The 24,194-nt window shown below is 42.1% G+C and overlaps 1 protein-coding gene across 1 annotated transcript in view; it reads left to right on the plus strand.

Annotated features, from left to right (window-relative positions):
• Positions 1 to 24,194, plus strand: part of LOC126176463 (aminopeptidase N-like) — a 201,658-nt gene that overhangs the window by 95,635 nt on the left and 81,829 nt on the right. The window contains exons 12-13 of the mRNA XM_049923619.1: positions 7,404 to 7,666; positions 19,377 to 19,573. Coding sequence (XP_049779576.1) covers positions 7,404 to 7,666; positions 19,377 to 19,573 — 460 coding nt within the window. The remainder of the gene's footprint in view (positions 1 to 7,403; positions 7,667 to 19,376; positions 19,574 to 24,194) is intronic.

Below are 24,194 nucleotides of genomic sequence, written 5' to 3' on the forward strand. Positions count from 1 at the left end.
AAGTAAGGAGTACAGCGGTCAAGCGATTTCCAAACTAAGTATGCTGTAAACAATTTAACCTGGTTGATCTTAAGTCGGTGAGGGGTGTGGGTGAAGCTAGTGTCGCTAGGGAGAGGAGAGGTGCAGACGAAGCATATTTCATAACAAGTGTGGATGATTGGGTTTCTTTTCTGCCTACACGGCAGCAGTCACGAAATCATGAGACTTGCTTCATCATTTTATAAAAAAAATCATTGTAAATAGGTAGTATTAGTTCGTGGTTCAATAAAATAGAAGCATACTTAGGCGCCAATGTTGATGATTGTGAGGGGCGGGCGATGGTACTAGGTAACACCAATCAAGTTTCTCGTTCCAGGACATATCCACCAATACTGGCTCAATTTTTGGCGTAATCTATGACTTCATATTTGGATGGCACTTGTCATTCTGCGTTCCAGTTCTATCTGGTTCTATTCTGAGGGTTTCAAAAGAGAGCTTTGCACGCACTCATCAAAGCTACCTACATCAACAGACATATTTAAGAGACAACACTCACACTGTTAGGATGAAAGGAGCTGTCGTGGTAGAAATATTTTTTTTCTTTCCTCTATTACATCTCGAACCTGTCTCTCCGCGTCTGCGAGCTCGCAATGCCATATGACTTTACCGTTTCTTTAAACCTCAACCAGTGAAATAAAGTGTACGTAAGTGGTCTGTAACTACAATTCCGTGCCGTTTTGTAAGTCAGAATATGGAGTTGCTCTTGGCTAGCCTGGAGAGCGGAAGGATAACTTGTGACAAAAAGAAAAATAAATAAATAAAAATAAATAAACAAAAAAATAATAATTTTGAAACTCCGCTCAAAAATCATTTTGAAACCGAGGATGAAGGGATGAAGCTACTATTTGGACATTATTGGATGTTACGAATAATCGGTGCTTAAGGTTGAAAACTGTGGTTGAAGAACTCTATTTTTCGCGTTACTCATTTTTAAGGGCTACAAGTAAATAAAGGCATCTTATGTAGAGACAGTCAGCAGATCAGGTATCTTCAATTTCTACTGCGTACTAAGAATGAAACGTTGTTAAGTTTTAATTTATTACTGTTATCATGTTTTCCTTAATAGAAATGGCAGACACATCTTTAATCTTTTAAAGCAAATGAAGCATTGTACTTCACTGCTACATTACTCCGGAAAAATATTTCCAGCCTAGGGTTGGTGCCATTCTGCAGTGTAACTGATATCCGCCGACGACGATTAGAACCTACCGTACAGAGCAATTGTACTTTAAACCATGACACATGGCAACAGTTATATTTTTGTCTCAATAATGCTGTACCAATTTTTATGCCACTTCTTTGTTGTTCGTTTCTGTCGGCTATGTTATTAAAATAGCACTGATCACTCTTCCCATATTCTACAATATCGCAATATTTCAAACCAATGCCAATCTTTCGAATAAAAATTACTTCTTTTCTAAAAAAAAGATTTATTTAAAAAAGAAAAATTTTAGCTCTATGGCTAATGGATATTTCGCTGTTTTTACTCGGGTATTAGTAAAAAATTTAAAAACACCTGTTATAACCGAGGCCAAACAAATACCAGTTATTCAAAATTAAAATACCGGTATCGGTTTTAACTGGTCGGTTTTTCTCATCCCTAGTTTAGACACAGCACTTTTCTCGGAAAGCATTATTGCTAGTGCGCTGCTGACAATGGAAGATTAGTGCTACCATCTATTGAGAGCTTTCACAAATTTCACGCACCAGATGAGCCCCTGAGATGAGTGAACGTCTCAGCGCGGAGAACATACTTGTGATTTTGTGCAATGTGAGTAAATTTTGTTACTCAAATATTGAAGCTTCTAGGGAGCATTTCATTTAAAAATAAGAATAGATAACCATATGTACGTTTACAAGAGATACTTCTACATTTGTGTAATTTGAGAGCCTAAAAATTACTTATGTAGTTTCGAAACCAACACAAACATGGCGATAGGACGTGTTTATGCTGTTCTTTGGGACACATTCACGCATTATTTTTCATTGCCACCTTATCTGAAAACAGGTCAAAGAAACATAACAACAACAGCAGTTGGAGCCGCATTCTTAGAAAATTGCGCACAGGAGCATAAAAGGTAGAAACTGCTAAAGAAGCTATTTGAGCTAATGAATCCGAAGTAGAAGGAATTAATTCTGTAAGTGCAAGACTGGTTGGATGATTTGGGGGCGGGGACCAAACTGCGAGGTCGTCGGTCTCTTAGGATTAGGGAAGGAATTTGGCCGTGCCTTTTCAAAGGAACTATCCCGAAATTTGCCTGAAGCGGTTTAGGGAAATCACGGAAAACCTAAATCAGGTTGGTCAGATGCAGGTTTGAACCGTCGTCCTCCCGAATGCGAGTCCAGTGTGCTAACCACTGCTCTACCTCGTAAGAGCGAGGACTGATAAGGAGAAATAATTGCTAAAAGCATGAATGAGGAAAAGTGTGGACGAGCCTAGTTCTGATATCATTAAGTGTTCTGCCCAAAGGCAGGTTTTCACGTGGTAACTCTCCATGCACCTACTGTCTTTTGCCATCCTCTTCAGCTTCGCGTAATTTCCGCTTCCCTTTACGTTGTCTATCGTCTTGTAACTCCTCCTTCCTTTCATCTCACGTGTCAACGAATGCCTCACTCAGGTCTTCTTCCTTGCTCTTATAACTTGCAGCAGTCTAGTGAAAAGGATGAAAATAGTCTTTGTATTTCCTGCTTGATACAATACAACCAGACAAAAAGAAATCAAGAATGAGCTGAGTGCTGTAGAGATAAGAGATTGGCTCATGACGATTGTCACATGAAACAAGTAATTTTTTTGTGTGCTTAAGTCGCAAGTTGGAGAGTGATAATGAATAGGCCGTTAAGGGGAGTTAGAACTGAAATTTTTTTTCACATTTAGCTATTTTTATCTCATTTGCAATTTTTCGAATAAAATGATATACATATATCACTTATAAACTAACATGGGAAGTATTTTATTTTATTTTATTAAATATAATCTACAACGGTTGAAAATGTAAAAAAAAAAAATTTACGTGCGTTACTTTTAGGTCTAATAAAATCGGTGATTTTTTTTATATAGAAGGCTGTGGATTGCTGTGTTATAAAGGTTAATTTACGTATTTGTATTGATAGCACTGTCAAAAACAGTTTCGTATCGACGTCAAAACGAAGTTTCTTTAAGAATCGTGGGTTTCATGGTAATAGATTTTCGAACAAAGGGAAACATTGTGTTCAACATGTGGTGTGTGAAGTTACAGACAATGAAATACAGTCAAACTCGTCAGTATCTAGAGAAACACCCATTAGTGCTTCGAAATTAAAATAAAATGTTGTGACACACAGTTTTCTCAGAACGAAATTGATGTAAATGGTAGGTTTGGTTATATTCTGATAGATTTACATATCCTAACAAGAGTATTAGGTGAATGTGTGTGTTGCAATATATGTGGAGGGCCAGTTACTTTACATGAAGACAGTGAGGTATCAAATGGACTTGCCAGGATACTTATTAATTGTGCCAGTTGTAAATATACTCATTCATTTTGGAATTCTGATAAGTGTAAAGGTAATTATTTTGAAGTAAATGTTAGGTGGTTTTATGGATTGAGAGCTATTGATAAAGGACACACAGCAGCAGAAACAATGTGTGCCATGATGAACATGACACGCCCACCTTGCAAAATCGTCTAGTGTGCAGGATTTATTGTAGCTGCCGTGGAATCTGTTGCATGTGAGTCAATGAAGGGTGCTGCAAACGAAGTTGTTGAAATAAATGTTGGTATGATTGATACACCAGTAACTTTTGATGGCACTTTGCAAAAGCATGGCTACACTTATAAGAATTCTGTTGCTACGGTGACCAGTGTGGATACTGGAAATGTAATAGATTTCCAGGTTTTAACAAACATTGTTATAAGTTTATATCAGGGAATGAAGAATGGCATATCTGTGACAGAAATCTAGAAGGAACAAGTGGTGGTATGGACGCCTCTGCAGCTATTGAAATTTTTAGTCGATCTGTGAACGAAAGGGGAGTATGTTACACTAAGTTCTTAGGTGATGCAGTCGCAAAAGCATATAACAGTGTAGTAGCCGCTCAGCCTTATGGTGAGAAGATTATCACAAAATTGGAATGTGTTGGTCATGTCCAAAAGAGGATGGGTACCATGTTGAGGAAGTTGAAACAAAGTTTGAGAGACTGAAACAAAATGATTGATGAACTACAGCAGTTTTATGAAATGGTCATTAGAAATAAAACTGAGGATTTGTTGAAAATGAAGGAAGCAGTAGGGGTTACTTTCTTCCACAGACAGTCAACTGATGAAAAACCAATACACCACCTTTTCCCTCCTGGACCTGATGCATGGTGCAATTACTGCAGTCCCCAGTACTCAAACAGTGCATACGGCCATAAACATCCCGTCCCAGCAGGAGTCTCGGATATCATAAAACCTATTTACAGAGACCTGGCAAATCTGCATGGTCAGACTCAATATCCCAAAGAGTCTTTCAATAATTTTACATGGACTCGATTATCAAAAAATGTTTTTCTTGGAATGAAGACACTGAAGTGGGGGGGGGGGGGGGTCAGTGATGCTGTTATTGGTATTAATGATGGCAATATTGGTAGCGTGAAAGTGCTACAGCATATGGGAATTAATCTTGGAGCAAACTGCATCAGAGAACTTTAACGGATGGACAAGGTTCGCATTGATAAAGGAGAGTATGCAACACAGTTGGCCGCTAAGGATTCCAGGAAGAAGAAAAGAAGAAAAAACTTGGAAAAAGATCAAGAGGATGATATACAGTAAAGGTGCGGGGTGCTTCTGAGTGACTAAAATAAAAAAAATTAAGCATATATTATGTGAGTTACCGTCTTTTGAAACTTTAGAAGCCGTTCCTCCAAATTTACATTTTCTGTTGCCTTTTGCCCTATATCTCAGAAACCACTTCGTAGCGTATTCAAATTTTCAGGGAGTAGTAACATACATATCCCGAGTCTGCTGAACTAAAAGAAAAAAAACATAATGTTACGTATAACATAAAGGAGTTTGGCTATTTGGGGAGCAAAATAACTGATGATGGTCGAAGTAGAGAGGATATAAAATGTATACTGGCAATGGCAAGGAAAGCGTTTCTGAAGAAGAGAAATTTGTTAACATCGAGTATAGATTTAAGTGTCAGGAATTCGTTTCTGAAAGTATTTGTATGGAGTGTAGCCATGTATGGAAGTGAAACATGGACGAAAAAAAGTTTAGACAAGAAGAGAATAGAAGCTTTCGAAATGTGGTGCTACAGAAGAATGCTGAAGATTAGATGGGTAGATCACATAACTAATGAGGAGGTACTGAATAGAATTGGGGAGAAGAGGAGTTTGTGGAACAACTTGACCAGAGAAGGAATCGGTTGGTAGGACATGTTCTGAGGCATCAAGGGATCACCAGTTTAGTACTGGAAGGCAGCGTGGAGGGTAAAAATCGTAGAGGCCGAGAGATGAATACACTAAGCAGATTCAGAAGGATGTAGGTTGCAGTAGGTACTGGGAGATGAAGAAGCGTGGACAGGGTAGAGCTGCATGAAACCAGTCTCAGGACTGAAGACCACAACAACAACAACATGTATAATTAAAATTATATAGGACAACGTACAAAAAAGTACAAAAAATTTTAATCGTGTAGTTGAAAAACTGTATTTCCGAAATCAGTGGTTCAAATGCAATTGTTGTAGTTCAGTAGGCTCAGAACATACAGTTTAATGTCCTGGAAAGTTTTATGTCTATGGCTGCAGTGGATCCTGAAATACAGGGAAGCAAAGTCACTAAATTTAACATTGTCTGGAAAGGGCGTTCCAACTCCCCTTAATTATCATTCAGGCTTTTAAGTAGGCCGTATTATTCTAACAGGTGGAAGTCAGCAAAAAAAATTGTTTACTGGCAATAAAATTGTTGTGTTTCGCCATAGTACGAGGTGACAGAAGTCATGTGATAGTGTCGGCCCTCCTTTTGCATGACGTAGTGCAGCAACTAGAAGTGGTATGTAATCAACAAGCAGCTGGAAGTCCCCTCCAGAAGTACTGAGCCACGATGCCTCCAAAGCCGTTCGTAATTGCAAAGGTGTTGCCGGAACTGTGTTTTGTGCACGAACTGACTTTTCGATTATGTCCACAAATGTTCGATGGAATTCATGTCGGGCAATCTGGGTAGCCAAATAATTAGCTCAATTTGTCGAGAATGTTCTTCAAACCAATGCCGGCAGGGGTGGCCGAGCAGTTCTAGGCGCTACAATCTGGAACCTCGCGACCGCTACGATAGCAGGTTCGAATCCTACCTCGGGTATGGCTGTGTGTGATGTCCTTAGGTTAGTTAGGTTTAAGTAGTTCTAAGTTCTAGGGGACTGATGACCTTAGCAGTTAAGTCCCATAGTACTCCTAGCTATTTGAACCATTTTGAACCAATGATGACATGGCGCATTTTTATCCATAAAAATTCCATCGTTGTTTGGCAACATAAAGTCCACAAATGGCTGCAAATGGTCTCCAGATAGCGGAAAATAACCATTTCCGGCCAATGCTCGGTTCACTTGGACCACAGGAACCAGTCCATTTCATATAAACAGAGCCCATACCATTATGGAGCCAGCACCAGCTTGCACAGTGATTTGTTGAAAACCTGGGTCCATGGCTTCGTGGAGTCTGCGACACACTTGTATCCTACCATGAGCTCTTAGCAAAGGAAATCGGGACTCGTATGACCAGGCTACGGTTTTCCTGTCGTATCGGGTCCAATCAATTTGCTCACGAGATCAGGAGAGGCACTGCAGGTGATGTGCTGTTAGCGAAGCCACACCCGTCTGTTTACTGACACCATCGTTCGGTACAGCCAGATTTCGCCGCACTGCCCTAACGGATAAGTTCGTCGTACGTTCCACATTGATTTCTGCGGCTATTTCACGAAGTGTTATTTGTCTGTTGGCACTGACAACTCTGCTCAAACACGATGCTCTCGGTGGTTAAGCGAAGGTCATCGGCCAGTGCATTGTCCATAGTGAAAGGTAACCGCAGATATTTTGTATTCTTAGCACACTCTTGTCACTGTGGATCTCGGAATATTGAATTCCCTAACGATTTCCGAAATGGTATGTCTCATGTGTCCAGCTCCAGCCACCATTCCGCGTCCAAGTCTGTTAATTCCGGTCATGCGGCCATAATCACGTCGTAAACCTTTTGGCGTGAGTCACCTGAGTGCAAATGACGTGTCTTCCAATGAACGCGATATTACTGCCATCTGTATATGTGCATATCGCTATGCCATGACTTTTGTCACCTCAGTGTATAGTGGTTGCTAAAGCCGATCGTGGGAGGTAACACACGCGCAATGTTGTACGCAGGGTTTTACCGAGTGCAGTACGACACAGACAACTGGGCTCTGCTGGTGCAGCAGCTCCTGAGCGACCACGAGGTGATCCCGCCCGTCAACCGCGCTCTGCTGCTGGACGATGCGAGGGCGCTGGTGGAGGCCGACCTGCTGCCCCTCGACACGCTTCTCAACCTGACATCCTACCTAGCTCAGGAGATGGACTACATACCCTGGCTCGAAGCCGAAACCGTGCTCAGCGAACTGTCGTCGATTATAGATTCTGGCGAATTCGACGTAAGTATGCTTTAAACGTACTGTATTTCTCGTGTGTCTTACATAGCTATAGTGCCGGGCGTCGCCCAGGATGTTTAATACCTGCAACAAAATGATCGGCCCTGTGCCATGTTGGCACTCATAGCGAATACAAGCCACATGGGACACTGCAATCGCTTTGAATCGAAGACCAGATTTAAATCACTGGGTGTCAATGGAATGTGATGGGTGAATACATCTTCACCTGTATGGAAAGATGATTAGTTACGTCATGTGTTATTACAATTTGCGATCTCATCTTTTTATATTTTGGGAGAAAAGTTCACGTTACAGTTCTGGAAATCTCGGGTTCTGCTCGATGTTTTGATCTAGTGACTTTTGTTGGTACTGCTTCTACGACCTGTCTTAGCGTTTGCCTAGTACTGTGGATTTTAACAGTAAAAATAATTGTGAAACACGGACTAAAATATCTTCTAGGGTATATATCATCTGTAACAACAGCAATTAATCAATTAATAAAAGTTTGCGATCACGTGTCTGTCAAATTCTTCGGCTTTCGCTCGTCGCGCGACCTAGTGAAGTCCGATGGTACTATCTTGAAGAAGGGTATTGCCCCTGTAATTCATTCTGGCTACAGGAATTATATGCAGTAAACCACGATATATTTCGTTTGGTAGATATTTCATTTTTCATTAATTTCCTTCATTCTTTTACCTGAATGTATAAATTTGAAATAAATCGGCCAAGAACTTCGAAGTAAATCAGTCAACCAGTCAACTACTTTTCGAGGTGTTTGGTAACAACGTTTGTAATATATATATATATATATGTCGCAGAAGGAGCTGACCAGACTGTCGCTGTGTTTTTTAATTGTCTGTCTATTGTTTTACCTGTCTGGTTCGTATGTATTTTTATTAGCATCATTTTCCTTTTGTTCTATGTTTTAAGTTCCACGATTTTTTTTCGCGATGTTACTCCGCCTGTTTGTATTATTTATTCTCTTCATCTTTTTAACAAAGTCTGTAGGCTGAAGAGCGGCATACTAAGCTGCTGCCAGCTCGCCCCCTTCGGGAGGAATGATCTGAGTAGCACAGTCAGCGTGATGTAGTGGTCATGATACTAGACTGTGGCATGGAGGGGCGTGAGTTCAAAACCTACCTGAACACATTGTACTGGAATGTTCTGTAACTTTACATATACCATATGTGTTCTGGGCGGAGGCAGTTCACTCCTCGCTCTTGTATGTGCAAGTGCTGAATAAACTTTATTTAAGTGTAGTTAGTGTTCGTCATTCATCTAATTACACCTTATTCGTCAGGTTAGCCGTGAGCGCTAATGCGCTGCTTCCTGGAGTCGGGTAGGCGTGCGGGCCCCGGATCGAATCCAACCGGCGCGGCGGCTTAACGATGGAGGCCGGTGTGCCGGACAGCCTGGATGTGGTTTTTAGGCGGTTTTCCACATCCCACTAGGTGAATACAAGGCTGGTCCCCATGTCCCGCCTCAGTTACACGGCTCGCAGATATCTGAACACATTCGCACATTCCACAGATTCCACTAGACACAGACAGTTGGGGTACACTAATTCCGTCCCGGGGGGTACGGGCTGGCGGCAGGAAGGGCATCCGGCCACCCCTTAAATTAACCTTTCCAAATCCGATTAACCATGCCAACCCTGCGTTACTGCGGGAAAAAGTCACAAGCAAAAGCAAAAAAGTTTATGCACACTTTGCCACTTGTTTCTTTGCTATCAAATCAATTAATTTTGTATCTTTGGCTTTTATTTAATACTCTGGCATTGTCTGATCATGTATTTACTCCAATTCTATTAGTCTATCTCTTCCTTCCTTCTCTCCCTGTCTGTCTCCTTCGCCTTCTCTATGTCCATCCCCTTTTCCCCCTCTCTCTATCTACCTCATCCACTCCCAAGTCTTTGTCCATCTCTTCCGCCCCTCTCTCTATCCATCTGCTATTCCATCCTCTCTCTATCCATCTGTATTTGCTCCTCCCCACTCTTTCTGTCCATCTGCTCCTCCCCCCTCTACCCATCTGATCCTTTCCCATCTGTCCATCTCCTCCTCCACCAAATATGTGTCCATCTCCTCCTTCCTCTTTCCATCTCCTCCTCCCCTGTTCTCTCTCCACATTATCAACCCCACCCCAGTACAGTGGCGGATCCATGTGGGAGGCGCGCGCCGCCCCTTTGCGGGGCCGCCCACGTTGCCGCCCTCCCGCCCCCGCCAGTCAGCCCGCACGCTATTCGTTCGTATCTTTCGTCGGTCGACTCGACTGAATCGAGTAGTTGTACTTTCCTATGTATCACGCGCGTTATCATCATATTTTATACGTTTCTCTTTGGCACATAGAGAGCTAACACATACCTGCGAAAGAAGTCGCAGCCATTCTAGTGATCTCATTACGTTATTCTGTATGGTATTTGTTCGAGAAAAGTCGCAAATATTCTACTATTTTCTTGTGCAGAGAACCTTAGATACATAGCGTTATAAATACGGACTATTCGTTGAATAGGAAGTTAGTTTACGTTCAGAAGCAGAAATATTAAGACTGAAGAATGTAGAGGTAAATAGTCCTAGTTGTAGCAAATGCAAGTGTGGAGATTAGACAAGAGTGAGAGTGATCAGTTGACTGTGAAGTATTAATAATAGTAATTTATAGTAATTTCTCTATAAAAATATTGTTATTATTAGGGTATAAGTAAAGGTAGCTCAAGATACGTTTAGCGCCCCCTCCTTGAGGTTTTTCTGTATTCACCACTGCCCCAGTAGGAGGTTGTTGGTTCTTACTTCCACAGTATTTCTTTCCAGATAGTAAATAATATGTGTATCATGTTTGTCTGAAATCGATTTAGGAGTTCAGGAGTTTTTTATCCGTCGCTTTGCCCGCATATACACATGTCACACATATTTAACAAACGAGGTCTGTTCAATAAAGAATTATCATAATTTTTTGACAACATATCTTTACTCATCCTCAGAATTTTTATGATCCTTCTCAAAGTGGTCTCCCGCGAATGCGATGCACTTGTCCCAGCGTTCCTGCCAGTCTTCATACACAAGCTGGAAAACATTTTTTGTGATGGCCTTCAAAATCGTCTCCGCAGCCTTCACCACTGCTTCTGATGATTGATAATGCCTCCCAAGAAGGCGTTTCTTCATATTAGGGAATAGAAAAAAGTCACATGGGGCTAAATCCGGACCTTAGGGAGGGTGAGGAATGCACTTCACGTTGTTTTTTGCATGAGATTCAGCAAAAAATTGTCAATATGCGGCCACGCATGATTGTGGTGCAGCACTCAGCCTGCTTCACGGAAATGTGGCCTCTTCTGCCTGATATGGACTTGCAATGTTTTCAGGACATCCCTGTAGTATTGTCCAGTTACTGATGTGTGTGCAGGTACAACGTGCCGGTAAACCATCCCACGAATATCAAAGAACGAGATGACCATAACTTTCCCAACAGAAGGAATCACTTTTGCTTTTTTGGGGGTTGGTGATCGAAATTATGTAGCCAGGTTTCCTCAGCAGTGATTACATTTGAAAGAAACTCCGGGTCTTCCTCTAACATCAACTTTAACTACATGCAGACCTGCGCGCGAATGTACTTTTGTTCGGGAATCAACAATCTTGGATCCCATCGCGCGCAACCATGTGTCATGTGTAATTTTTCTGTCACCAACGTGTGGATGGCACCCAATGACATGTTCAGTATTTCAGAAAGTGATCTTAAGTAATTCGTCGATCCTCTCTCACAATGACAGCAGCAGTGTTGAGGTTTTCTTCCGTAAGACCAGTAACTGGAGCACCAGGCCCGCCTTCCTTTTAAACTGATTGTCTCCCCTCTTTAAACATTTTAAACCACCTTTGAGCTGTGCTGTAGGGAAGAACAGACTCTCCTTTAGCCTCCTGTAACATTGTATAGGCCTCAGCTAACGATTTGTTGAGACGAAAGCAGAATTTCAAAGCCGCGAATTGTTCCTCGCGTGTTACCTTCATTGCAACGGTAGGCGATACTGAACATGTCTGACATTGCATGCCTCTCACAGGCGGGAGACAGGAGTCCCAACAATGGAACTACTAGGGCGTATTTGTTGCACATTAAGCTAACTGAAAATCGTGAGATTAAATTTTAACGCGAGAAATTATGACCACAAAAAATTATGATCATTCTTTATTGAACAGCCCTCGTACTTCACACATATTTGTAACGCATATTTCACCTGTACCGCTAGTGAATATTGCCCTGCAGTTTCAATCTCAAAGTGCTTAACGCTTATAACGTCATTTCTCCTGAAGTATGTGTCGTACATTGATATGATGATATGATTTTGACGCACATTCACTGGCGTATGTGGACGCTGCCTGCGTAATGTATTGCAAACAGGGTTAGCAGCAAAGAAGTAATAAATTTAAAGGTCGTGCATTACGCGGCAATTTTTCGCGCATCTCAGTTTAATGACGTCATATTCCTAAACTGTGTGTCGCAAATGATATAATTTTGTAGCGACATTTTAACTGCATATGTGAAACTGTCTCCAAAATGTCTTTAGAATGCGCCGGTCGGAGTGGCCGAGAGCCGTTCGTCCGTTAATCTCCGTGTTCGTTCCTGTTCCTTGTGATCTGATCGCTCTTTCCGGTCTTGCTGCTGCTACTTGGAATTTCGGTTGTTTAAGCGAAATTGCTTCGCTGGATTAACCATGGCTACAAACCTCAGGAAGAATACTCTGGTATTTGCTTTTGACAAGGAATCCCGTCATGTTCAGCCGACATCCCTGGAAATAGATGACTGGATTACACAGGTAATTGGTCTAAATTCTGAAACCGTTCATACCTGGCAACTGGATCAGGAAAAATACTGTGTTTTTGTCAAGTTAATCAGTGCTTCGACTGTTGATAAAGTGTTACGAAAGTGGGACTATGAAGTAGATTTTGTGCATAGAAATGGTTATAAAAGTAAGGTTTCCATCTATAGAGCGGACATTCATTACAAAACCATTCGTGTCTTGAATCTTCCCATTGAAATTGAAAATGATAAGATTAAGGAAGCTCTTTCAAACTACGGAGACGTTAAATGGTCGCCTCGCTTTAAACTGCAGTGTTTTAACGGGGTCCGCTGTGTAGAGATGGACGTTAAGACGAATATTCCGTCTCACATAACTATTTGTGGGTATAAGGCACAAATTGTTTATACAGGTCAGGAAGCTACATGTCATATATGTAACGAAACCGGCCACTTCAGACAGGAATGTCAATGGCGAACTGTTGTTCTTAAAAGTAATTTGATACAGCGTCAGAAGCTTACCTTAAATGATCTGTTACCAAAGAACAGCCCGGAAAAACTGATTGAGGATGTTAACGCAGCGGGCCAAGCTGATGTCTCCCTTCACGATAACAGCCAATTTCCCCCGTTAACAACAAAAGGAAACCCTGTTGCCACTACTCGTGAAACTGAAACGCAATCGAAAAAACGACCTCTGGAGATATCTGATAGTTGTTCAGAGGACGAGCTGTCTTGTCCCACTCCCTCACTTCGCAAGCAAAATCAGTGCGATGAGAAGGCAGAGGAACCTGATGGCAAAATGCGAATGGAAACTAATGAACAGAAAGATAATACACATACGGTACCAGAAAATGAAGGGGGTCTAAGCAGCATTAATTTGCAAGAAACAACAGGTGCAGTAGCCGATTGCAAAGATCAGAATCTATCTGTTAATAAACAAATTCAGGGAGAGGTTGCAAAACTGCAGTCTCCATTTGTTTCCCTCGATCAGAAAGTGAGTGAAATTAATAAAGAACGGGGAAGTGGTGGCCAAATTGAAATCACGGTCAACACCTCAGGGCAGGCGCCGGCAACCGAAATTGCTAAAGCGTCTGCTGCTGCTCCAGATAAGCTGCGAAGTAAAATACCGACGCAACCAAATGAGAATGTAGCTCGTAACCAAGGGAAGGGAAAATCCGGTAGGGGCGACCCAAGCCCAAAGAATGTTCAGTCCGAAACGGTCGTACACGAATCACTAGAGGAAAAATCAGAAAGTTTACCAGGAAATCAGTCTGCTTGCGGTACAAGAGAAAACATCAGAAGTAGAAAAAAACGGGACAGTAACTAATAAACTGATTGAAGTGTTATTCCACGTTCAGCCTTCCGAGAAAACTGTTACAGCTTAAATGAACCCTGAACCAAAGTAAACTAAATTAGTTCATGAAAACAACTACATAGTGACAGCACAATGACGCAATCTTATTCTGTCACCACTATAAACATAAATAAAATCACGACCGGTTTGAAATTATCGGCCCTTAAGGAATTTTCGTACGAATCCGCGACTGATATTGCCCTGTTACAAGAAGTTGTAATTTCGAATTTGGTAATTCCCGGTTTTGTCACTTACATAAATGTCTCTCCCGAAACAAGTGTTGGTACAGCTATTTTGGTGAGGGAAGGGATTACAGCAAGCGAGGTGGAACGACTGGAGTCCGGAAGGGGAATAGGACTGAATATCTATGATGTGACTATCATCAACTTGTACGCCCCTTCAGGAAGTTCTCATCGAACTGACAGGGCACGTTTCTTCAAAGATTACTTGATATACTTGTTAAGGAAATCGCCAAGACAGTTATTACTTGGAGGTGATTTTAATTGTGTTTTAAATCAAAAAGATCAGTTACCTAATTTTAATTTCTCAAGTGAACTAAAACAATTAGTTACTGGTTTAGAATTAAAGGATACATGGGAAATCAAATACCCCTCCACTGTTGAGTTCACTTATGTCACGGCAACATCACGTAGCAATTGATAGACTATATATTTCTAAAAATCTTGTAACTTCCGTGACAAAAGTAGAAACCATTCCTACGTACTTTTCAGACCATTCAAGTGTCTTAGCTTGCGTAAATCTAACAAGACAGCCGGTTCGCCGATTCAAGAATCGGGGAATTTGAACACTTCCTTGTTAGTAAATCATGATTCAGAAGATCTGATTAAAGAAACATGGGCAATATGCCTGCGAGCCCGTAGTAGATATGCCACTGCTATTGACTGGTGGGTTAAAATGGCAAAGCCGAAGTTGAGGAAAGTTCTTATTCAATACAGTGCCCAGAGCGCAAGGGAAATGAAATGCACTATAGAGTATTACTATTCCGTTTTGAGAGATCTATATGATCAAGTCTCAGCAGGTTCCACACTTCGGATAGCAGACATCAAGAAAGTCAAAGCCAAGTTACTTAATATCAAGAGAAGTCAAATGGAAGGGTTGAAAATAAAATCGAAGGCAAATTCGGTGTCAGAAGATGAAACTACTTCCCTATATCATTTAGTGAAGCATACGAAAAACGGGAGAAGGACTTTTATTCAAGAAATTCGGACAAAACACGGTACGATTCTCAGAACCCAGCAGGATATCATGGACGAGATTTATCGCTATTATTGCGAGCTATATTCTGTACATCAAAGTAGTGATGCTTCCTTGGAAGAATTCCTTGACATCCTAGCCCCACAGCTGACAGAAGATGACAACGAAAATTTTCTCGAGGTTGTCAGTGAAGAAGACGTGTATGAGACTCTGTGCGCCTCACCACCAAAAAAATCCCCAGGACCGGATGGTCTGCCAGCAGAGTTTTACATCTGTTACTGGCCAATAGTAGGTGAGAAAATCACGGACATTGTAAATGAGGTTATTCAGGGTAAAATGATTCCGGCTGAGTTCAAGGAGAGTAAAATTGTTCTGGTGCCAAAAAATAATGGAAACAAAGATTTAAATAATTTTCGTCCAATTTCACTGCTGAATTCTGATTATAAATTAATAGCTAGAATAATAAATAAGAGAATTTCATGCCTTACAGATAAAATTATTAGTCAACATCAGAACTGTGCGCAAGGCGGAACCATTTTTCAAAATCTAGCGGAATTCAGAGATATCATTGCAATAACTTCTGTAACAAACATAAAGTGTGCTTTATTGTTTTTAGATTTTTATAAAGCGTTCGATGTAGTAAACCATGAATATCTTCTACAGACATTGAAGAAAACAGGTTTCAACGATAGGGTCATACAGTTGATTAAGAACATAGCAACTGGAATAAATGCTAAAATAGCGGTGAATTGTCAACAATCCAGGCCGATCAAATACAACGAGGCGTTCCTCAAGGAAGTCCTCTGTCCATGTCGCTCTTCGCCATTTCGCTGGAACCTTTCCTCCGACATGTCCATGCTACATTAAAAGGCTTAACATCATCAGGAAATAAAACAGTTATAAGAGCCTATGCTGACGATATAGGGGTCATTATAAGGGTTAATGACGAGGTAACCACGCTAGCAACAGTGATTGATTCGTACTGTAGAGCATCTGGAGCCAATGCAAACGGAAAAAAGTAAGATGTTAAATCTCAGAGGTTTTGATAATATCAACGTCGAGTGGGCAAAATTAGCCCGACAACATAAAACACTTGGGATCACCCTGACAGCATGCCCTATGAAAATGACGGCTTTAAATTGGAAAGTTGCAGCAGATAAAGTGCAAGGAGCCATTGTAGAGAATTTAACTCGATATATGAACCAAGTTCAAAGAACACAGTATATCAACTCATGCATCCTTGCTAAGGCTTATTATACTGCCCAGCTGTTTCCAATACCGAGAATGATAGCGAGGAGAATAATGTCCAAAATCACAAACTTTTTGTGGAGAGGTGAAGTGTCACAGTACCTGCTAAAGTAGCCACTTTAGATCCTAAAAGTGGTGGACTAGGATTAACTGATATAATGGATAAAGCCTCTGCTCTTTTTATCAAAAGGCAAGTTAATTCAATAAGAGACTCGCGAGAAAGCATAACCAGCCAACTTTTCGATATCATTAAACCTCCAAGCCTGCTTCCCCCGATTGACGTGCAGAATATCAACAGTCGCTTACAGCACGTGAGGATTTTCTATGTTGAGTTTAGTTATGTCAGTGTCGAACTCAGGCAGTCCCGACACTTAACATCGAGAGCCATAATGCGGGAACGAAAGAAAAGCGAAGGAAGAAACAAAATAGAACGACAGTTTCCAAACATTGAGTGGACTGAGATTTGGAAAAACATTAGTTCTAATGTGCTCACGTCTAATATAAAAACGTCATGGTACAAGACAGTTAACAACATAGTTAGCACCAATGAAAGACTGTACGCAATCGGACTCTGTGAAACAAATTTATGTCAACAATGCCATCTAGTTGACACAGTAATTCATAGATATACTTGCAGTGGTCACATGAATAGTTGGAAGTGGATCCTGGAGCAAATAGCTCTGATTACAAGAACATCCCCTGAGTATATATCGCTGTCATTGATACACAGGCCTGAAGCACGCTATTTCCCAGAAGCAAAAAATAACGCTGTGTACTGGTTGCTGGGAAATTTTGTTAACTACGTCCTTAACAAATTAGGATCCGATAGCATCATAGAATTCAAGGTACACATGCTGTGTGAGTTCCACAAAATTAGAAGCTATTCGAATCACAAGAAAAAGTTCGGTAATATGCTAAAAATTGTATTTGAAAGAATGGGCATTGGTTAATATAAAAAAGAAGACTGTGTTGACAGTGATGTATTGTAGTTACCTTAAGCATACTATTTAAGATTTTACAGTATATTTATGATGTGTGCTTTCTCTACTTCAGAGAGTAGTTTTTTGAAATTTATAAGCTAATGTACAGAACTTATGTGACATTGAGATTGTGTGTCTAATAGTGCCAAACACAAAACATTAAAGGTGCATTATTGGCTTATACTAGAAATTTGTAAATATACAGTTTTTATAGATATGTCCTTATCGATTGGTAAAATCATAAGATTCTATCTGATAAATGTAATATTCAATGGCTGGCACATTGCCCTGTTCATTTTTGCAGTGAAAGACTGATTATATAGATCTGACCACTTCAGATACATAGATTCAATTAATGTCTAGAAAGTGCAGTTGGAAGGCTAGTCAATTTTATTGTATATCTCCTTTCCGCCATTCTCAAGTATTTCAGAAATTGTCTAATGTGATTATTAAACTGCTTTATATTTAAAATTATCCCACCAAATTGCTGATATCCATCATAAAGAACTAATTATGCTTCTGTAAAGATTGCAGCTCATGATTCAAAGTGCAGATTTTACTTCTTCAGGTTGAAGTTTGAATGTCTTTAAAAAAATTTTTTTCTTGATGTTTAATTTAATTCTTTCTGGTAATTTAGTCAGTAACGCAATCTTCTGTTGTCTTTCCTTAACATCAGCGTAACTGAAATGATCAAACCGTTTTGTTTAAATAACTTCATGTATGTATAACTTAGTATGTATTTGGAATACATTGTTTTTTAATAAAGGTTTTTTTAAAAAAATAATAAAAGCGGTTAAAGACGCTACAGTCTGGAACCGCACGACCGCTACGGTCGCAGGTTCGATTCCTGCCTCGGGCATGGGTGTGTGATGTCCTTAGGTCAGTTAGGTTTAAGTAGTTCAAAGTTCTAGGGGACTGATGACCACAGCAGTTAAGTCCCATAGTGCTCAGAGCCATTTCAACCATTTTTTTTTTTTTTTTTTTTTTTTTTGTCTTTCGAATAGAGTTAGTAGCATACATGGTGTGGTAGTTTTTCAAATGATTCGGTGTTTATGACGCCATATCTTCTGAAGTAAGTGTCATACAATGATATAATTTTGCAGGTATATTCAATGGTATATGTACATACTGTTTGCCAAGATTGTTGCGAATACAGTTAGTAGCAAAGAATAAATTAAAACATCATGCCTTATTGCGATAACTTTACTGCATGAACAGCGACAATATAGTAAGCGATAAAGTTTTTCCTTTTCGTCATTTTGTGGGGATTTTCAGTGAGAAAAAGTTGCATTACAGTTTGAAATTACGCGTAAAATCATTATGAGCTCTCATTCTCAAATACTGGATGAATAAAGTCTGGGTAATCGCGCGTGGGGGGATACACTTATTTTTCATCCTCAACCCTTTGATAGGTAGGTCCAGCAAGCAAGTGATATGTGTGCTAAGTTCGGCTGAAATCGGTCGAGTGATGTAGGAGAAGATATGGAACATATATACGCGCATACATACATTCAATTTTATAATATGTGTAGATGCTGTACCTCTTGAGTCTTGTCTGTGACTTTTATCTGCTTAGCTTTGTAACTGCCACACGTATTCTTCATTTCCATTAGTAGCCTGATTATAATCACAGGGATTAAGATAGAGTTCAAGGCTATTTACGCCTCCACGTATGAGAGGATGTTGTTCTGTGTCACAATCAGAAGAGGAAGCCAACTTGTACCTTCAGCGAAAGAATGTATCATGCCATCGATCCGAAACTGAGTAAGGATTGTTTGAGAAGCATTCAAGTACATGGAAATTGAGCCTGTGGGGCACTCCAGGCTTCCCTTATAGCGCTAGTCTGAGACGCCATTGTGCGAAATATACACCCCTTGGACCTAATCCTGATCGACCTGCATCCAATGCGGACAGCTCTTACAGGGTCATGGATCAATATGGCTCCCCTTCACATTCGGTGTCTCGCGGAGCCCTTGCGATGAAATGTTGCCTCTGTCGTCAGAACGAAGGTGAATGCCAAAGGATAGACATTTCTAATTCAGTTGCTCCACGTAGTCCACTGTCAGGATAATGTACAGTGTCTCATTATGTTGCCTTGCAAGAGGTTGCTCTTCCTGATGGTAAAATTCTATTTTCACAGACCTTGGTGCAGGAGCTGGTTGCGAGCGTGACGAGCTCTTTGGGCTATGTGGCACAGCCTGGTGATTCTCACGTCACGCGCGTCCTTCGCGGCATCGTATCATCCCTCGCCTGCTCTGCAAATCAGCCTGCGTGTACCGAGGCAGCCTACAGCCAGTTCCAGCGCTACATGGCCAATCCGGATGATCCAGCCAACTGGTGAGCCTGCAGTCTTTATCTACGCAGCGTGCAACACCGACGGGTCTCGTCAGTACATGTGACGTGCAACTTCTGCACTGTGTTGATCGTGCTGTATGGTACGGGTCTTGGACTGACGAGGTAGATATACAGGGTGATCAAAAATCAGTATAAATTTGAAAACTTAATAAACCACGGAATAATGTACGTAGATAGAGAGGTAAACATTGACACATATGCTTGGAGTGACATGGGATCTTATTAGAACAAAAAAAAAGTTCACAAAATGTCCGACAGATGGCGCTGGACAGCAAAACTGCTACCGTGACGAGTGAGAGGTACGCCGATATGTTACAGAATCGCATCATCCCCAGCCTGGCTGATAAACACCTGCTGGAACGTACGATGTTTATGCAGGATGGCGCTCCACCCCATACTGCTAGACGCGTGAAAGATCTATTGCGCGCGTCGTTTGGTGATGATCGTGTGCTCAGCCGCCACTTTCGTCATGCTTGGCCTCCCAGGTCCCCAGACCTCAGTCCGTGCGATTATTGGCTTTGGGGTTACCTGAAGTCGCAAGTGTATCGTGATCGACTGACATCTCTAGGGATGCTGAAAGACAACATCCGACGCCAATGCCTCACCATAACTCCGGACATGCTTTACAGTGCTGTTCACAACATTATTCCTCGACTACAGCTATTGTTAACGAATGATGGTGGACATATAGAGAATTTCCTGTAAAGAACATCATCTTTGCTTTGTCTTACTTTGTTATGCTAGTTATTGCTATTCTGATCAGATGAAGCGCCATCTGTCAGACATTTTTTGAACTTTTGTATTTTGTTTTTGGTTCTAATAAAACCCCATGTCATTCCAAGCATGTGTGTCAATTTGTACCTCTATATCTACATTATTCCGTGGTTTATTCAGTTTTCAAATTTATACTGACTTTTTGATCACCCAGTACATTGTTGGCCACTAAAATTGCGAAACCATGAAGGTAGACCGCAACAAACAGCAAATTGGCGAGAGGTGTGCTGAATTCTTGGGTACACAGATGGTTAACATTTCACTGCAACCATACAAAATGGGTACAAGCAACGCATTCTGTGAGTTAGGAAAAATTACGCAGCTGGTTTTCTCAATCAAAAACCGCGTTTTAACGTTGTTTGTTTATGAGAAGATCGTTTCATGCCTCTTGTAAGAGGAAGAAACGTTTACCAACACATGTCAGAATTGTATTGTATTGCATTGTATGTTAACCAGGGGCCTAGAAACGACGGAGAGGCTCCGTCCCCGCCACAGCCGCAGTGGTCCACAACCCCACGACGACGACCGCAGTCCATTTCACCCCTCCGCCGTCTCGTCTCACACCAAACCACTCTTTCTGGGTTATTGCTCGGTTTGGCCCCCGGTGGACCCCCCCCCCCCCCCCCCCAGGGAACGTCTCACACCAAAAGAGTGTAACCCCTATGTTTGCGTGGTAGAATAAATGGTGGTGTAAGCGTACGTGGAGAACTTGTCTGCGCAGCAATCGCCGACATAGTGTAGCTGAGGCGGATCAAGGGGAACCAGCCCGCATTCGCTGTGGCAGATGGAAAACCGCCTAGAAACCATCCACAGACTACCTGGCTCGCCCGATCTCGACACAAGTCCGCCGGGCGGATTCGTGCTGAGGACCAGGCGCTCCTTCCCAATCCAGAAAGCCTTGCATTTCCAGCACGGCTAACCGGGCGGTCCATGTCAGAATTACATGAAGTATATGTGGTGTCACCGCCAGACACCACACTTGCTAGGTGGTAGCTTCAAATCGGCCGCGGTCCATTAGTACATGTCGGACCCGCGTGTCGCCACTGTCAGTAATTGCAGACCGAGCGCCACCACACGGCAGGTCTAGAGAGACGTACTAGGACTCGTCCCAGTTGTACGACGACTTTGCTAGCGACTACACTGACGAAGCCTTTCTCTCATTAGCCGAGAGATAGTTAGAATAGCCTTCAGCTAAGTCCATGGCTACGACCTAGCAAGGCGCCATTAACCATTTCTAGAGAGAGTCTCACTTGTATTATCAAGAATGCTGTATACAAATGATGGATTAAAGTTAAGTATTCCAGCAGCTACGTACTTTTCTTTATAGCATTCATTACGTATCCTGTTTCAGACCTAAGCAAGCCGGCGTGTGTAAACGCGTGCCTTTCGGTTACCCGTCACTGTGGACTGGCTGTCTTGTCAGTCCACTACAGTATATTAAATGTATTCGCAGTTGCGAGTATGGACTACCATGAGTTGCAGAATGGAATGACGACAGTGAAAATTTGTGCCACACCGGGACACAAACCTGCATTCTGGATTTCCCTCTTATCACGGGTGCTACCTTACCATTTTGCTATCCGAGCACGAGTCACCGTCAGACCCAATCTACCATATGTCGTCAACCATGTATCTAAAACCTGTACAGGTACGTACGTTATGTATATCCCCGTCCAGGTGAGATATTCTACTTAAAAGTCGCTTCCCCGGTGTTAGCGGGTAAATACGATATTGCAGAGACACGCATACATGTCAGAAAGAACACTGCATCGTAATTCAGAATAATGCAGGCACTGCAACACCGTACATGTCAGAAATCGACTAGGGCCTCTGCTGCTTATAGTTGCGCGATATTTTTGCTCGCGTTCGTCGAGATCTCAGCAAGCTGAGATCGAGGGTTCAGGATCTGAACAGCCCCACACAAATAGCGCCTGAGGATCAAACATATTGTTCGTTCACACGTGCAGGATCTTACAGGCAAGTCACATACCTCGAGTCAAGAAATGGGCTTGTTGGCAACAGGACACGTATCCTCACGGATAGGACTACGACGTCTGGACCACAAAGGACGATCAGCATGACGACCATAAGTGCAGCTTCCACTGACGCGACAGGAAAGATATGTGTGCCAACATCTTGTGCTAATTGTAAAATGTAAAGTTTCACGAACGGAAATGTCACAGTTAATAAAATATACGGGCTATTATGCCATGGTCTAATGGATATCACATTGAAAACCAACATTTCGTCCCCGTCTGCGGAGGACAGTTTCAAGGGGAATCAGAGCTTCTTCGAGTATCCGATTCACCCACTGGCTCGCTACTGACTGCAGCAAAATTCCTTTTTATGCGTGAAAGACTACACAGAGAGGCCACAGAGATTGTTAAATACCCCAGAAATTTCAGTAGGAAGGAGAAGGTCGTGAAACTGAATGAGATGCGGATCCCGATGCTGAGTAAGATGTGTACTAGTCTTCCACATTCGGGTGACAGCAACCGACAACGGCCAACTGCTCTCGGGTGTTCAAAGCGTGGCCAACAGCACCTTGCAGTGGGTGGTCACAGCACGTGACACCACATATCTTATGTGTGCCAGCGGCTGTCTCTGGCGGGGAGCGAATTACTATTTCAGACGAGTTTAATAATTTTCTTAACTGCATGTTTAAATACATGCAAGCTCTCTATAACACACGACAAAGTTAAGTCCGTTGGTGGGTACCTTTTCATTGACATATTGATTTCGCACAAGCACTGCATGGAGCTGAGCAACCGTGATGTACAGTGAGGTGGCAAAAGTCATGGGATACCTCCGAATGTTGTGTCGGACGAATTCTGCCCGGCTTAGTGCATCAGTTAGACATGGCATGGACTCAAGAAGTCGCTGGAAGTACCCTGCAGAAATAATTAGACATGTTGCCTCTATAGCCGTCCATAGCTACGGAAATTTTGGCAGTGCAGGATTTTGTCCACGAACTGACCTCTCGATTATGTCCCCAAATCATTCTCTCGAATTCTCAACAATGTACTTTAAAAATGGTTCACATGGCTCTGAGCACTATGGGACTTAACTTCTGAGGTCATCAGTCCCCTAGAACTTAGAACTACTTAAACCTAACTAACCTAAGGACATCACACACATCCATGCCCGAGGCAGGATTCGAACCTGCGGCCGTAGCGGGTGCGCGGTTCCAGACTTAGCGCCTAGAACCGCTCGGCCACCTTGGACGGCAATGTACTTTAAACCAGTCGCGAACAATTTTGGCCCGGTGACGCATTGTCATCCGTAAAAATTCCACCGTTGTTTGGAAACAAGACGTCAATGAATAGCTGCAAATGGTCTCCAAGAAGCTGAACATCCACAGGACCTAGTCAATTCCAGGTAAACACAGCCCACACTGTAATGGATCCACCAACAGCTTGCGCAATGCCTTGTTGACAACTTGTTGACAACTTGTGTCCATGACTACGTGGGGTCTGCGCCACACTCGCACCCTACCAGCAGGTCCTGCCAACTGAAATCGGGACTCATCAGACCAGCCACCATTTTCCAGTCGTCTACGGTCTAATCGATACGGTCAGGAGAGGCTGACGTGCTGTTAACAAAGGCACTCGCGTCAGTCGTCCATTGCCACAGCTCATTAACGTCAAATTTCGCTGCACTGTCCTGATGGATACGTTCATCGTCCGTCCCACATTGACGTCTGCGGTTATTTCACGCGGTGTTGCTTATGTGTTAGCACTGACAACTCTACTCAAACGCCGCTGCTCCGGTCGTTAAGTGACGGCCGTCGGCCACTGCATTGTCCGTGGTGAGTGATAATGCCTGAAAT

Source organism: Schistocerca cancellata, chromosome 3, assembly GCF_023864275.1.
Source record: "Schistocerca cancellata isolate TAMUIC-IGC-003103 chromosome 3, iqSchCanc2.1, whole genome shotgun sequence".
Taxonomy (NCBI): Eukaryota; Metazoa; Arthropoda; class Insecta; order Orthoptera; family Acrididae; genus Schistocerca; species Schistocerca cancellata.